The sequence below is a fragment of the Sorghum bicolor genome, chromosome 9 (genome assembly GCF_000003195.3).
Source record: "Sorghum bicolor cultivar BTx623 chromosome 9, Sorghum_bicolor_NCBIv3, whole genome shotgun sequence".
Classification (NCBI taxonomy): Eukaryota; Viridiplantae; Streptophyta; class Magnoliopsida; order Poales; family Poaceae; genus Sorghum; species Sorghum bicolor.
In genome coordinates this window covers 58,258,121-58,274,463 of record NC_012878.2, presented here as the reverse complement: position 1 = coordinate 58,274,463, position 16,343 = coordinate 58,258,121, and the positions used below count along the sequence as shown (strand labels likewise).

The 16,343-nt window shown below is 43.9% G+C and overlaps 2 protein-coding genes across 2 annotated transcripts; both read left to right on the top strand.

The window, feature by feature from the left end:
• LOC8083816 (WRKY transcription factor WRKY24) lies at positions 8,917 to 12,582 on the top strand. The gene is made up of 3 exons (XM_021447791.1): positions 8,917 to 9,688; positions 11,536 to 11,688; positions 11,946 to 12,582. Exons 1-3 carry the CDS (start codon positions 9,111 to 9,113, stop codon positions 12,331 to 12,333), a joined length of 1,119 nt encoding a protein of 372 aa, XP_021303466.1. The 5' UTR covers positions 8,917 to 9,110; the 3' UTR covers positions 12,334 to 12,582.
• LOC8064741 (serine carboxypeptidase-like 50) lies at positions 14,053 to 15,942 on the top strand. The gene has a single exon (XM_002441539.2). It carries the CDS (start codon positions 14,364 to 14,366, stop codon positions 15,705 to 15,707), a length of 1,344 nt encoding a protein of 447 aa, XP_002441584.1. The 5' UTR covers positions 14,053 to 14,363; the 3' UTR covers positions 15,708 to 15,942.

Below are 16,343 nucleotides of genomic sequence, written 5' to 3'. Positions count from 1 at the left end.
AGCTAAGTTAGTTGTTTCTATACCGTGAAGGTAAGTTGTACTCGAGGTAGTTATATTTGTTGTTATCATCTAAGAACATGTAACCTGTCTTTATCATGCCATGAGTATCTCATAATCATGCATATGCACTTTTACGTATAGACTACGCTCCGGAGGAATCTAATCCTCAGTGGGTTACTTCCGAGTTTGAGGATCCATCTGGTGTTGCTGAGTTGTCGAACTTCCCTTCCGGCCAAGGCAAGCCCCGGACATTAAACCTTATCCTTGTATTTTCATAAAGTTATTTATATCACTTGAGTTAATATGATGCATTAGGTGAATAGGAGTTGAGTGAATCCTATTTGCTGCATTATCTACCTTGATGATTTCCATATTAACCTTGATACCTGTTTTATGAAAATACTTAGTATGCTTAGCCCTGCTTATTAGATAGGTTTTCAAATGAGAAAGTTTGAAGGGTTGTTGTGGAATACTTTTATGGTCAATAATGTTTCAACTTGAGACCGGTCGGTGGACTTGCTTTAAGAATGGAGTCTTAAAGTAGTGTCTCCAACTGTGTCGATTAAGGACCGTTCCGTTGTTGGCCTGTTGTGATTGAGACCTTTGAGTACAGCCCACATGCGATGGTAAGCCTTACCTATAGCTATTCCGATACTTGAGAACGGCTAACCGCGTACTGGGAGTGGAGAGATGGCGAGAGTAGCGTGTACCCACCTTACGGATCTGAGATGACCGGGAAATATCTAGATCGGCTGTAGGATGGTGGTGTACTGTACTCCCGGGTGACGCTGGACCCGTTCTTGTATGGGAGGATCTATAGAAAAGGTTGACATATGCAAGATTAAGTTCTACATATGTCGTGTGGTACTGAATCCCCAGCTGGGTTTAATCGATTCGAATCGCCGTGTTTTCTCGGATATGGAGCCTCAATCCTCACACCATCATCGTAGTAATAAGTGAATCTTTGATATAAGAAAGATATGGTTTGTTTATGAAAGTTTGATAATAATTTTGGTTAGTCATAAATGATGATCTTGAGTTAAAACTTGAAAGTAGGTTTTACTCTTAGTAAGCTTTTATGCAAAAGAAATGCTCTGATCTTACTAAAGCTTTACCTTGAATCCTTATAGCCTGCATACCTGAGTCTTCACCCTTTTATAGTCGGTTAAGTCTTGTTGAGTACTTTTGTACTCAGGGTTTATTGACCTATGTTGCAGGTGAACCTTTTGATAATCCTTTTGATGGTCGTTGTTACTTCACTCTTGTGGAGGAGAGTGATGATGATGAATCTGATGTGTGACCTTGGGCAAGTAAAACTTGTTGTGTGGCTTATGGTTTATGTAATATAAAGTTCCGAACCTTTTATGTACTAAATACTTATGGTTTGTAACCTTTGTACTTAAGTTTCAATCTATGTTATGTAACCTTTCCGCTTTTACTCTGATTTGTCTTATCTATGAAAATGTTGTAATACTGTAATGCTTAATGAGGGAATTCCTGGAAAGAATGTAACGTGGATGATTCGGGTTTCCCGAGGACACCCGACAGACTCCTTGAGTCATTTGGAACTCGTGCATGCCGATCAGAAGTCTTTGAGACAATGATAGGTGCAGGTGGGCCACTTAACTCAGGAGATTCTGCCACAAAAAATTTGCAAAATTTTTCAGATTCCCTGTCACATCGAATCTTTAGACGTATGCATAAAGTATTAAATATAGATAAAAATGAAAACTAATTGCACAGTTTGATCGGAATTGATGAGACGAATCTTTTGAGCCTAATTAGTCCATAATTGGACAATATTTGTCAAATACAAACGAAAGTGCTACTATTCCTATTTTGCAAAATTTTTTGAAAGTAAACAAGGACTAAGAAATAGCTCTATCTTGACTCTATCGTATCCACCGGGTGGGTTCAAGGCAAAAAAAAAAAGAAAAGAAAAAAAGATCCCAACATTTGATCAGGTCTGTATTGTTGTGAAAATTCTAGTAGTAGTCTGCTGAAACAATCTGCAGCAGTCAGACACGTGTGGCTGACCTACAACACACAGCTGTGGCGTCGCAACTGTGTGTGTGTGTGGTCCATTATATTCGTGAAACTGAAAACGACGCAGCCCTGTGGATTATATTGGAATTGCCATTTGTCGTCTTGGCGTGGGAAGCAACAGTAGTGCACAACGGCTTGTCTACGTGCATCACGTCGGCACACAGAATTTGAAGGACCTGTCCTCGCGTACCGGTACCAGTAGGGATCATCGTCATCAGATTCAGATCCCACAAGACAGAAGAGCGGCACGATGGCCAGGCCGGCCGTGGGCTAAAAGTGGGCCGCAGGACCGATGTGCTGGCCCGATATGTCATGTTTCCCTTATAAAAACAGGGCCCCTGCCACTTTCGTCTGTTTGGGCTCTTGGGACAAAGTACCAGGAGGGAAAAAAATAGTTTGACCTTGTTTAGAGCAACTCCAACAGTTTGACAAATTGCACTTGGCAAATCTCTATTTTTGCCAAGTCTAAACCCCAAATGCCAAGTGGAAAAAAGAGGCCTCTCCAACAGTGAGCTATTTGGAGTTGGCAAATTAAAATTTCGTGGCCCACATGTTTTTAAATTATATGGAATCAGTTTGAGCTTACCACTTGCGTGTTATTTGCTGTGTCATTCATATCAGAGGAGATCAGCATGTCAGCTGCTGCTGTCGATTTGCTGGCCACACGCTGTCGTTGTTTGGGCCTTGTTTAGTTTCTAAAAAAATTTGCAAAATTTTTTAGATTCTCCGTCACATCAAATCTTTAGACGCATGCATGAAGTATTAAATATAGATGAAAATAAAAAATAATTGCACAGTTTGGTTGGAATTGACGAGACGAATCTTTTGAGTCTAGTTAGTTCATGATTGGATAATATTTGTCAAATACAAACAAAAGTGCTACTATTACTATTTTGCAAAATTTTTGGAACTAAACAAGGCCTTGGCAGTGAACAAAACAAAAATCAGCAGCTGGTGAACACGTCGCTGTCAACACCTGATGCCTGCCTTGTCGAACTTTAGATAAGCATCTGGCAGACGAGAAGGCACGCGACCGATCCGAGAAGGCACGGAACCGATCGGTCGCGATATATATTTGCGCGATCTATATTCATTTGACGGCCGCGGGAAAAAAGTTTCACAGTTCGCGTGCGCGGGAGAACAGGCCACGGGCCCAAAACCGCGATTTGCCAAGTCCACCGAAGCACGCATATATGCGCTGGTTGGGGGAGAATTTGCCAACCTTGGATTTTTGCCAAGTGATTTTGCCAATTTGTTGGAGGAGTTTTTTGTGGTTTTGCCAAAAATCTCAATTTGCCAAGTGCATTTGCCAAACTTCCTCAAAAATTTTGCAAAATTTTTCAGATTCCCCGTCACATCGAATCTTTAGACGTATATATGGAGTATTAAATATAGATAAAAATAAAAACTAATTGCACAGTTTGGTCGGAATTGACGAGACGAATCTTTTGAGCCTAGTTAGTCTATAATTGGACAATATTTGTCAAATACAAACGAAAGTGGTACTATTTATATTTTGCAAAAAAATTTTAAAGTAAACAAGGCCATATTTATTAGGCCCTACTTATATTGGAGATGAAAATATTTTGAGTGTCACATCGGATATGTCGAAAGGATGTCGAAAAGTTTTTTTAGAAACTAATAAAAAAACAAATTACATAGCTTGTCCAGAAACTGCAAGACAAATCTATTAAGCATAATTAATATGTCATTAACACACGTGGGTTACTGTAGCACTTAGGCTAATCATGGATTAACTAGGCTTAAAAGATTTGTCTCGCGATTTTCAACTAAACTGTGTAATTAGTTTATTTTTTATCTATATTTAATGTTTAATGCATGTGTCCAAAGTTTCGATGGGATGGATGAAAATTTTTTGGGTGGGGAACTAAAGAAGGCCTTACATATCGCTACCTTGTTCGTTTAAATTTATCTACCGAATTTATCAGTCATTTACTCATTTAGTAATATTTTTTTCTCACAACAAATCAGCGAATAGTACTTTTAGCCATGACTTATCAACTAAGCGAATAATAAATGAACAAGGCGTTCAGTGCAGGACAGTCAACGATCACGCAAATATGAACCATAAGCAGGGTTATCCACAATTTATAAAATTATAAGCCCATTTATGGGTTCATGAGCAAGTCTGTTTGCAACTTTGCATTGCATTCACGGACAGCTATGTTCGCATCTGCCTACCAAGCTACGTGCGGCTGTTACTGCAACTGCAACGGGACATGTTTTTTAGCCTAAAAACCTAAATTTTTTTAAGATTTCTCATCACATCGAATCTTTGGACGTATGCGTGAAGCATTAAATATAGACGAAAATAAAAAATAATTACATATTTTGTTTGTAATTTGCGAGACAAATTCTTTGAACCTAGTTAGTTTATTATTGAATAATATTTGTCAAATACAAACGAAAATATTATAGTAGTCAAAACTAAAAAATTTTGCGAACTAAAACAAGGCCTAAATTGATGTTGTGCCCGCCTCAAACGCTGATTCTTTGACACGCGCGTTGCCATTTTCGGCCGCTTATTTGACATTTCCTTTCATGTTCATTGACCGGCTAGTTGGGGTTCACTAGTCGGCCGTCTGATTACGCTTTTTAGTTTAAAAAAGTTTTGCTAAAAAAATTAGATTTTTCGTTATATCAAATCTTGCGACGTATACATAGAGTATTAAATATAAACGAAAACAAAAACTAATTACACAGTTTATCTGTAATTTGTGAGACAAATCTTTTAAGCCTAGCTAGTCCATAATTGAATAATATTTATCATATACATACGAAAGTGTTATGGTACCTCAAAACTTGCCAACTGAACAAGGCCTAAGGATGGAGACAGTGATTCGTATCCATGGTTCTTTTTCAGTGTAACTAAATAAATTAAAGAAGTTAAAAAAAAGAAATTGTCTAATTTACGCTACGCGGAAGCACCTTTGATCTCTACGGTTCGGAGTCTGATGCACGTGTTACGACCGGCCTGTTGTTTTTTTTTTTTTGTGTGTGTTCTGCTGTAATAAAGCACCGCCATGAGATGCTAGGGGAGGAATAGTAGGATTATTATAGAATGGGACATGTGAGGAGAAACCCATTTCCCATCATCAAACTTAAAACATCCCAATAATCCCATGTAGCGATCTCCCACGCACCGACGCACGCGGCACGCGAAAATGGGTTACAACGTGACAACCGGTGGTGCAACGGTGGGTGGGCAAGGAACACGAGAGAATCGGACGTGGCGCACGGCCGCCCCCGCCTAGGCCAGCCATGCACTCCCGCCCGTCCGTCTCCATGCGGCGGCTGGCGGCTGGCGGCGCACGTCGCACCGCACGCGGCACGCAGGCGCGAACGCTGCGTCGGGGCCCCGGCTGGCTGTCCCGGTCCCCGCCCCGCTCCCGCTCCCGCTCCATCGCATCGCGGTCGCGGCGCCCAAAAAGCGAAATGCCCCCGTGCCTGTTCACACCACACCTCCACGCGGGGCCGCGCTCGCGGAATCGCCGGATTCTCACTGCGCTCGCATGGCATGATGATGGATGCAGGACGAGGACGATGCCCAGCACGCCGGGGACGCGCGCCGCCGGCCGGCCGCCCCAACACGACGTGGCCATGCCGCGTTGCCGCCCGCGCGCCGACGCGCCCGCCCCCAGCTGCTTCGGCCCGCCTCGTGGTCGCGGCAGCGACCAGCCGCCTAGTGGCAGGTAATCCCTCAATCTCAAATTGTAAGTTATTTCAAGAATTTTGGAGAATCAAAGTATTTTCACGTTTGATCAAAATTATAGAGAAAAACACTAAGATTTGTAATGTAAAGTGAGTATAGTATGAAAATATAATTAAGAAAGAATCTAATGATACTTAGTTAGTACCATAATAATAATTATTTTATAATATAAATTTGGTCAAACTTAGAAAAGTTTTACTCTCCAAAATTCTTAGAATGACTTACAATTTGAGATGAAGGGAGTACGTTCGTTGGTTGTGTAGCGCAGTGCGAACCGGATGTCCGGACCAAACCCGAATTGTGAAGATTGTTCATTCTCCCATTTGCTAGGAGTTTCTGACGTGCCGCTCTGTTCGCTTAAGCTTATCTACTAAATATATTAGCTATTTAGTAATATTTTTATTTATAACTTATCAGCCAAACGAACCGAGCATCTTTTTCTTTAAAAATGGAACACATGTTTTGTGCCTGTTCGCTCAAATTAAAGTTACTCCTACTTTGCCATCTGCTAACGTGATGGCCATGAAGAATATATATACAAAATTTTACTATATATTTCAAATTGTAAGACATTTAGACTTTTTTGGATGCATTAGTTTTACTATGTAGAATTAGACATGAATATCTAGATACATAGCAGAATTTATGTAGCTACAAAAGTCAAAATATTTTATAATTTAGAATAAAGAGAGTTTTTTTTTCTTGTTTTCATATATGCAATATGTATGCCTAGTGCCAAAAAAATAATAAAAAGGTTTATGTTCACCTAGTGCCATGTACAACCACCCTACGGTCTACGGGCTCGGGTATATTGCTTTGGCAATGAATAAATCAATTTCTATAGTCATCTTATAAATGTCTTAAATTCATAGAATTTATACAAAGCATATCAAGATTTATGATACCAAATTAGTTCCATCAAATAGATCATAAAATATACTTTTAGTTTGTAACATATTCATTTGGTATACTATAAATATATGTACTCTTTTCTATAAATTTAGTTAATTAAAGATAAAAAGAATTGGCTTAAAACAATAATTTTAGAAATAGGTTTATTTAAGAAAGTATATACGAAGTGATCAGATTTGGTCACGAAATGGAAGGTAGCAAAAGATCGATGACACAGCACTGATAGAGATAGCATAGCAAGTTGCGTGCTTTGGCGTTTCCGCGCGCGTGGTGCGTTGCTTCTGTCAGCTGCTATAATCCAAGGATCAAACATACGGAGTACTATGTACCTATCGATCATATCTTGCTTATTAGAAGATGTTATCGATAATAATATCTTGCTAATCAACGAGAAGAGTCAGTATGTAGCGCGCGTAGCGGGAGCACAGCGTGTGCATGCTCCTGACTTAGTTGTGTGCCAAACATGGTCCTCTTACCGGACGCATGCCTAACACACATCGCGTGATTGATGATATAATTAAGCAAACTGTACTATTATATATATCATCCGTCTCAAAGAAATAAAATAAAATGGCTGCCTGCAGTATATGTGTACCATATATATGGTGTCTTAAAAAAAAAGTTTTGGAATCTTGCAAGTTGAAGGAGGATTATCTATCTAACCTAAAACTAATGATCACACCGAAGAAAGTTAAACCTGAAATTGTACCTGCATGCTGTCGTCGCCGAAAAGGAGAGATGCACGAATCGCCGACGATGGAGTTACGTTGGGCGGCAGATCCATGGAACCACAACGTGCACCGCCCCCCTTCTCCACGTGTTGCTTAACAACCAAGACGCGCCGGCCGGTACGGTGTACCACCGTGTACTGTAGCACTGCCTGCCCAGCCCAGCTAGCCGCGCATTGGCGCCGTCCCACGTCCGATCCGTCCATCTCACATGTGCCCAAATGGCCGAACGCGTGCGTGTGCGTGGAGCCTACCGAGACGCGCGGCACGTATATAGGATAGTAGCTAGTAATATAAACATCATCAGAGCCTAATAGGCTAATACAGTACAGTTACAGCCAGGATTAAGAATAATCGTTGATCCAAGACAAGGCCAGATCAGTGTGCACTATATTAATCGAATGACTCGTATATTATATAATAATAACTCTTTGTTCATGGGAAAAAGACACACGGCCGCACGGGTGCAAGTTGCTCCAAATGAAGGTATGTTTGGTTTGCGTCTCCTAAAATTTAGTTAACTAAGTTAAAGATTAAATTTTAGTCTGTGGACTAAAAAATATTAAAAGAGGTCTTTAGTGCTTTTAGTCCCTTTTAGTCAGGTGTTTAGCCTCTAAAGTGACTTAAAAGGTGGTAAGGTGTAGTTCTATTTAGCAATATTTTGGTGGCTAGTTCGCTTAAGCTCATTTAGTTCTATTTAGTCATAGTATTTATATGAAAAATAACTAAATGAGACTAGATTTAGCTAACTAAACTTTAATAGAGACTAACCAAACAACACTAAATCAACTCTAAAAAGACACATAACACCCTTCATATATATATATGTTTTGTAGTCTCCTAAGCAACAATTTCCAGTAAAATGGAGGAAACACATGATTAAAATAGCCTTCTAAATTGTCCTCTTACATCATTATTCTAAATGGAGGAAAACATCTTTTTTAACAAATAGCGGCTATATACGGAGAAACACGGCTATAAAAAATGCTATAAAGAAACATACTATTTAGCTTCTACTTTCGATTTATTTCCCCCAAACGACTTATAAATAAATTTACCTCTTACACGATCACTCTACACGGAGGATTTTTTTTATATAAATATGTCATGGAGAAAAGCACCGCTATTAAAATCTTTAGGAAAGTATAATACTCTCTTTATACCTGTAAATAAAGGTATTTTAGGCAAGATTTATGTTGAATATTAGAAATATAAATCATAAATAACTTTTAAATTATTGAGTTTGAAAAATATGAAAACCATATAAATAAATTTGTCTTGAAAAATATTTTTATAAAGATATATATATATATATCACTTTTTTATGAATATTTTTATAAATATAAATAGTCAAAGTTAGGTTTTTAGAGACCGTGTTATTGTCGTTCTAAACGACTTTGGTATGAAGGGAGTATTTAGCTTCTAATTTTAGTTTATTTTAGCCTCAAACAATTTATTTATAAATAAATTGTCCTCTTGCACCATTATTTAATGCCACCACCGCACAAGCACAACATCTCCCTCTCACTCCTCTCTACCTTCTCTCTCTAAATTAAAGCGGCGAAGACTTGCACACAAGTTCAACGCTAGCTATCACCCACAGTCGTCCCCAGCTACCTCCTCTCCATCTCCCCAGTCCCCATTGCACGCTTGACTACCTCCTCCATCCCCGCAGACTCCGGTCGATCACCATGTCTGGAGGAGCAACAGGAGTTGGAGGAGGCAGCGGCTACGGGGGCTTCTACCACGGGGACGATCCTGCCACCTCCGACCAGCTCATCACAGCCTTCGACAACGACGGCGGCGGCGGCTTCTTCTTCCAGCAGACGGTCTCGCCGCCGTGCGCCGGGGAAGTGGACGGCGGCACGGCGCCGTACGCGAGCATCGCGGACTACCTGCAGGGATTCCTGGACCCCGCGGGCCTGGCCGCGCACTTCGGCAGCGACGACGCGCCGCCGCCGTGCCGGTTGGGCGGCGGCGCCGACGACGAGTACGACGCTGTGGTGGCGGTGAAGCAAGAAATGGTTGTCCAGCTGAGTGACAGCCGCCGTGACGCCGACGCCGATGGTCAGATGGCCGGCGCGGCGGCCGTCACGCCGGCCAACTCATCGGTGCTGTCGTCATCCAGCTGCGAGGCGGGAGCGGATGCCAACGACGACGACGAGGAGCCGTCGCGCCGGCGGTGCGGCAAGAAAGGTAGGATCGAGGGAGAGGAGGAGCAGGAGGGAGAAGGAGAAGCTGACGATGATGCAGCCGATCGGAACTGCAAGTAAGGCCTTGTTTAGTTTCGAAAAATTTTGAGAAATCGACACTTTAGCACTTTCGTTTGTATTTAACAAATATTATCTAATTATGGACTAACTAGGCTCAAAAGATTCGTCTCGTTAATTTCGACTAAACTGTGCAATTAGTTTTTATTTTCGTTTATATTTAATACTCCATGCATGTGTCTAAAAATTCGATGTGACGGGGAATATAAAAAAATTTGCAAAATTTTCAGAGAACTAAACAAGGCCTAAGTCTAGAATTATATACCTGTTGCAAAACTAGCTACACACTATATATGCTTAAATTAAAATTTGATGTAAATCTTCTTGTTGATTATAGTAGTAACAAGCTTAGTTTATAAACAATCAAGGGAATAAGGAAAAATCGCTTTCAAGTGTTAGATATTTTTCTTCTTAAATAATTCTTTTTTGCTTAAATAAAACAAAGATCCCACCGTGTGTATACCGGTCCGGTGTGAACACAAAGGGATTAGGGTTTGCCACCTAACTTGACCGACAAACAAGTCCTAAAAAAACTCTTTTAACCAACAAATAAGCTCACTCTTGGCAATTTACAAATAAGCTCACTCTTGGCAATTTATTTAACCTTTTTTTTATAAAAAAACATGGTCGAGTAAAAACTCTTTTAACCAACAAATAAGCCCACTCTTGGCAATTTACAAATAATCTCACTTGGCAATTTATTTTTTTTTAAAAAAGAACATGGTCGAATTAAGTCCCCTGTCCATGAACATATATTTTTATTTAGCGTATGGTCTCCAAATCAATTAAGCTTTGGCTATTATTTTCTTACATATGTATGGAGTATATATAATTTATATATTTGAATATTTGATGTTTTAGGTACGGTGTCTATTTTTTCATACAACAATCTTTGATAACCAACTATGGAAATTAAAGGATAATTTATAAGATACAATTTATAGTTCTTTTCTACAGTCAAAGAACAACAAAATATTAATAGCATCATAAATCTCGTGATACTTATTGTTCATCATAAATATAAATATCAGTAGCTTTTTATATGCTTAAGATTGTTTGACTTCTCGATAAATGAGGTTTAGGACGAGTAGCTTTTATACGCAAACTAGGTAACTATACCTCAATGCATAGTTTCATAGTACAGTTACCAAGACTATAAACTAGGTAACCGAGTCACATGAGTTTCATGGGGATGAAACTCTTCTCTCATCTGATGAAACTCCTTCATTTAATGACCCTGCCAAGTCAGTAATTTTGCTTATGTGACACCCTATTTAATATGCATGACACTATCATGAAACACGCATTGAGACTAGCCTAACTCCATCAAGTTCTTCATCCATCTTGGATGAATCAATTTTCATAGTTCTCTTAAGTCAAACTTTTTTAGTCAAGTTTAACCAAATTTGTACAGAAGAGCATCAGCATCTATGAAATCAAATTTGTACCATAAAATATATTTTTTATAACGTGCTCGTTTGGTTTTATAAATATTAAATTTGATCAAACTAACATAAAAAGATTTAACTTAAAACAACTCTAAAATCTGATTTATTTAGAGACAGTATTTTTCATCCATTATTCGTCCTATCCCATTCATGAGGTACCGGTCCTGATGACGACTTTGCAGGCAGTACGTACTAGTACTAGTACACTAGTTCCATGGACCAATTTGTGGTCCGCTGCGTTGCTTCCTTCCATCTTGTCGTATCGTACGTACAGTACTCTATACTGCAGTTGAGAGTGCGACCTGCCGCACAGCTACCCCTGTCGTCCTTGATGATGTGTACATTTGGGCACGCGTACGTGTTTATAATTCATTTCACAATTTCACATCACATTTCAGGAGCAGCAAGGAGAATAAGAAAAGGAGAGGCGAGAAGAAGGCGCGGGAGCCCCGTGTGGCGTTCATGACCAAGAGCGAGGTCGACCACCTCGAGGACGGCTACCGCTGGCGCAAGTACGGCCAGAAGGCCGTCAAGAACAGCACATACCCAAGGTATCTTTAGTCAAACACGTGCATCGCACAGTTTCCTTGTTTTCTCTGTTCAAACGAAACAAGACCCAGAGAATCCAGAGAGTCCAGACCAACGTGTGTCATGACCACGAAAACCATGTGTGTAGTTTAGTCGTCGCATATGCACCATATGCATGCTACACGCAGTTATTTAGTACAGTATACAAACCAGCTGCACGCTGTTCATGCACACGCTCAGGAACGACACAATATATAATAATGCGTGCATACATATGCAGGAGCTACTACCGGTGCACGACGGCGCGGTGCGGGGTGAAGAAGCGGGTGGAGCGGTCGCAGCAGGACCCGTCCACGGTGATCACCACGTACGAGGGGCAGCACACGCACCCGAGCCCCATCGACCTCCTCAGGAGAGGAGGAGGCGCCGCCGCCCTCATGCGCTCCGCCGCCGTTGCCGGCGGCTTTCGCCGCCCCGACGACCTGCTCAAGATCGACGATTACGCTGGCACGCCGATCGGCTTCCTGCCGCTTCTCCCTCCCGGTGGCATCGGTGCTGGTGGTGGTGGCCGCCTGCTGCATCACCGAGCTCGTTCTTCGCAGCTGGCCGCCGTGGACGCGTATGGCGGCATGCTGGAGCTGGACTTCATCCCTTCCATTCCGCGATGAGCCATGAGAGCATTATGTCGCTCACCTTCATTTCCAGGCCAGCCAACTAGCGAGCGTACATATATACGGAGTATTTGTCACTTTGAGTCGAATTCTAAAGAGTATTATTTACTGGAACTGGAATCAAAGTGTTTGCTTACAAAACCCCAAGTCTTGTAAAAGTTGCACCGGCCAGTGATCTTTTGGTTTGGCCTTGTTTAGTTCCGAAAAATTTTGGGAAATGGACACTGTAGCACTTTCGTTTGTATTTGATAAATATTGTCCAATCATAGACTAACTAGACTCAAAAGATTCGTCTCGTCAATTTCGACCAAACTGTGCAATTAGTTTTTATTTTCGTCTATATTTAATACTCCATGCATGCGTCTAAAGATTCGATGTGACGGGGAATGTGAAAAATTTTGCAAATTTTTCTGGGAAGTAAACAAGGCCAAACACGATTACACGATCGAGAACGATCATTCCTTTTTCACTAGCTAACTCCAATCCAAAAGTGAATCTTCATTCGCTTCATTACACATGCCAGATGATGTGTCTGCTAGGCTACTGCTACTGTAACACAAATGGATTCAAGAATTCACAGGAACAGTATGATGAAACCAAATGCGTGTTCTAGTGATTAGCACTGAGTGCCAGTTCGTTTTTAAAAAAGAGTGCATCCTAACACCAACGGTTAGTCTACACAGATGTTTGCATCTTTTTCATTGGTATGTATCACCATGTCTTGGCAAATAGAAACTGAAAGATAGTTGGAGTGAAGCAATGTGTCAATGTGATACGGACATGTGTTGGCCGTGTACAGGGAGGGCATCATGATCCGAAAACCCCATTGTAATACCACCAGCTCATATCAAGATTTCTGGAGTAGTGAGGTAAACTCCTGCAGTACTCTGTTGTTTGTAGGCACAAACAGGGTCTCATCTTGTAGTCTCTCTTGATGTGCCATCATTCCTTTGATCACATTAATGATCTTGTTGCTTACGAAATCTTCCGAGCAAGATTCTTCTCCACCCCCCACCAACTTTACATATGTTTATAGGTATGAGTGTGCATATATATTGTGGTCGTTTAAGTCGTACCTTGTAATTTTTAAAAAAATCAATGACGATGAGGTTAGTACTTCAACTTCCCAAGTTACTGTAGCAATAACTGAGCGAGGTGAAGCTCCACCAAACGTACTCTAAATTATACTAGGATCGACAACACGCTGACCGTGCAATTTTTATTTGCACGGGCCACTCTGATTTTTTTAGAACAAAAATTACCGTGCAATTGCTAAATGTAAAAACACCTGGAATTTGGGCCTTGTTTATATGTGAAATGTTTTAGGATTTCGCTATTGTAGTACTTTCGTTTGTTTGTGGTAAACATTGTTCAATTAGAGACTAACTAGGATCAAAAGATTTGTCTCGCGATTTACAGCTAAACTGTGTAATTAGTTTTTATTTTCGTTTATATTTAATGCTTCATGCATGTGCCGCAAGATTCGATGTGACGGGAAATTTTGAAAACTTTTTGGTTTTTGGTGGGATCTAAGGCCTTGTTTAGTTCCCAGAAAATCTTGCAAAATTTTTCACATTCCCCGTCACATCGAATCTTTAGACGCATGTATGAAGTATTAAATATAGATGAAAATAAAAACTAATTGCACAGTTTGGTCGAAATTGACGAGACGAATCTTTTGAGCCTAGTTAGTCTATAATTAGATAATATTTGTCAAATACAAACGAAAGTGCTACCGTGTCGATTTTCTAAAATTTTTCGAAACTAAACAAGGCCTAAACAAGGCCTTGGAATGAAATTTCCTTATCTACGTCAACGCTTGTCGTGGGCGTGGGCCCGCGCGACGACATTAAACACCGTACTCAGCATCGGTGTTGAATACGACGACCATACGGAGGGGACGAAGACTAAGCATTGCTGAGTGTGCACTGAAACTCACTATACTAGCGACGAGCGAGGACGAGCCCCACAATCCCACACCTTCTCATCCAATTTCCAACCGGAGGAGGACTAGCTCGGCCAGTCGCATGGCTCCGCCTCTCCCACTCCTCCTCGTCTTCCTCACCGTGATCCTCCCACTCCCAGCTGCTGCGGGGGCGCCACTGGTGTTCCCCAAGGAAGCCATGCCGACGAAATCGGAGTACCTCCCCATCCCACCCACCAACGCCTCCCTCTTCTTCGCCTTCTACGAGGCCACGGACCCGGTCACGCCGCCGGCCTCCACGCCGCTCCTCCTCTGGCTGCAGGGCGGGCCAGGCTGCTCCAGCCTCCTGGGCAACTTCTTCGAGCTCGGCCCCTACTTCGTCAACCCCGACGGCGACACCCTCCGGCGCAACCCCTTCGCGTGGAACCGCCGCTTCGGCCTCCTCTTCATCGACAGCCCGCTGGGCACCGGCTTCAGCGCGGCGCCGTCTCCGGCCGACATCCCCACGAACCAGTCCGTGATCGCCGCACACATCCTCGCCGCGCTGCAGTCCTTGTACTCCCTCGACCCGACCCTCCGCGCGCGGCCCTTCTTCCTCACGGGCGAGAGCTACGCGGGCAAGTACGTCCCCGCGGCGGGGGCGCACATCCTGGACGCGAACGCGGGGCTTCCCGAGGCGCAGCGCGTGAACCTCCGCGGCGTGGCCATCGGCAACGGGCTGACGCACCCGGTGGCGCAGGTGGCGACGCACGCGGACTCGGCCTACTTCCTGGGCCTCGTGAACGCGCGGCAGAAGCGGGAGCTGGAGTCGCTGCAGTCCGAGGCGGTGTCGCTGACGCTGGCGGAGCGGTGGGTCGCGGCGTCGGACGCGCGGGTGAAGGTGCTGGCGCGGCTGCAGAACCTGACGGGGCTCGCCACCCTGTACGACTACGCGAAGCAGCGGGGCTACGCGGCGGGCGCCGTGGGGAAGTTCCTGAACCGCGCCGAGGCCAAGGCCGCGCTGGGCGCGCGCGGGGACGTGGCGTGGGAGGAGTGCAGCGACGCGGTGGGCGCGGCGATGCGCGGCGACGTGATGCGCAGCGTGGTGCCGCAGGCGGAGTCGCTGCTGCGGCGCACCCGCGTGCTGCTGTACCAGGGCGTCCGTGACCTCCGGGACGGCGTCGTGTCCACGGAGGCGTGGCTCGCCGGGGTGCGCTGGGACGGGCTGCGCGCGTTCCAGGACGCGCAGCGCGCCGTGTGGCGGACCGGGGACGGGGAGCTCGCGGGGTACGTGCAGCGGTCGCGCGCGCTGGCGCACGTCGTGGTGTACGGGGCTGGGCACCTGGTGCCGGCGGACAACGGCCGCGCGGCGCAGGAGATGATCGAGGGATGGGTGCTCGGGACGGGGCTGTTCGGGTCCGGGACCGGGAGCCGCGGTGGTGGCAAGGGCAGGAGGCGCGCAGCCTGATGCCGCCGGCGGGCGCGGTGTGCGCTGTGGAATATGGAACGGGGGCGGGCTCGGCTTTCTCACTCCTGATGAATGATGTGGCCCAGCGCAAAATGGGTAGCCCAATATAGGATTCTGTTGTGGTGAAATTGCTGGATCTGTGTGTTTATTACTATTTTCAGTGAAAAGAAAAGATAACTCCGTCATGCTTAGTGAAAATAAAGGAAATGCAAGAACCACTGCCTGAGTGCCTGTATCCTGATCCTGGGAGATTAGAGAATTTGAATGTCATTGGTTAGGTCACGCCAAGCCTGGGCCACCACGTAGATGGAAATGGAATGGAAGACTTCCGGTTCCAGTTGTGGCGGTCAGCGGTCAGCCGGTCACGCTCTGATGAAGCACGAGCTTTGGGCCTTTGGCTTCGGCGAACAAACCAGGGCCAGCCAGTTGGCGTCAGGCCGACGCGTGTCGTATTCCTATTCCTGACGAGTATCTGCACATAGGACAAGAACGAGGTGGCACCGGATGATATCCATGACGTTGACGCTGCGAGCCGTGCGATCGGTCGATCGTGACGCCATGTCTTGGAATTCTAAGCACGGCCACTGACTGACCCGATCGGTGAAAACGACGTCGGCTTTGCTCCACGTCGCTCTA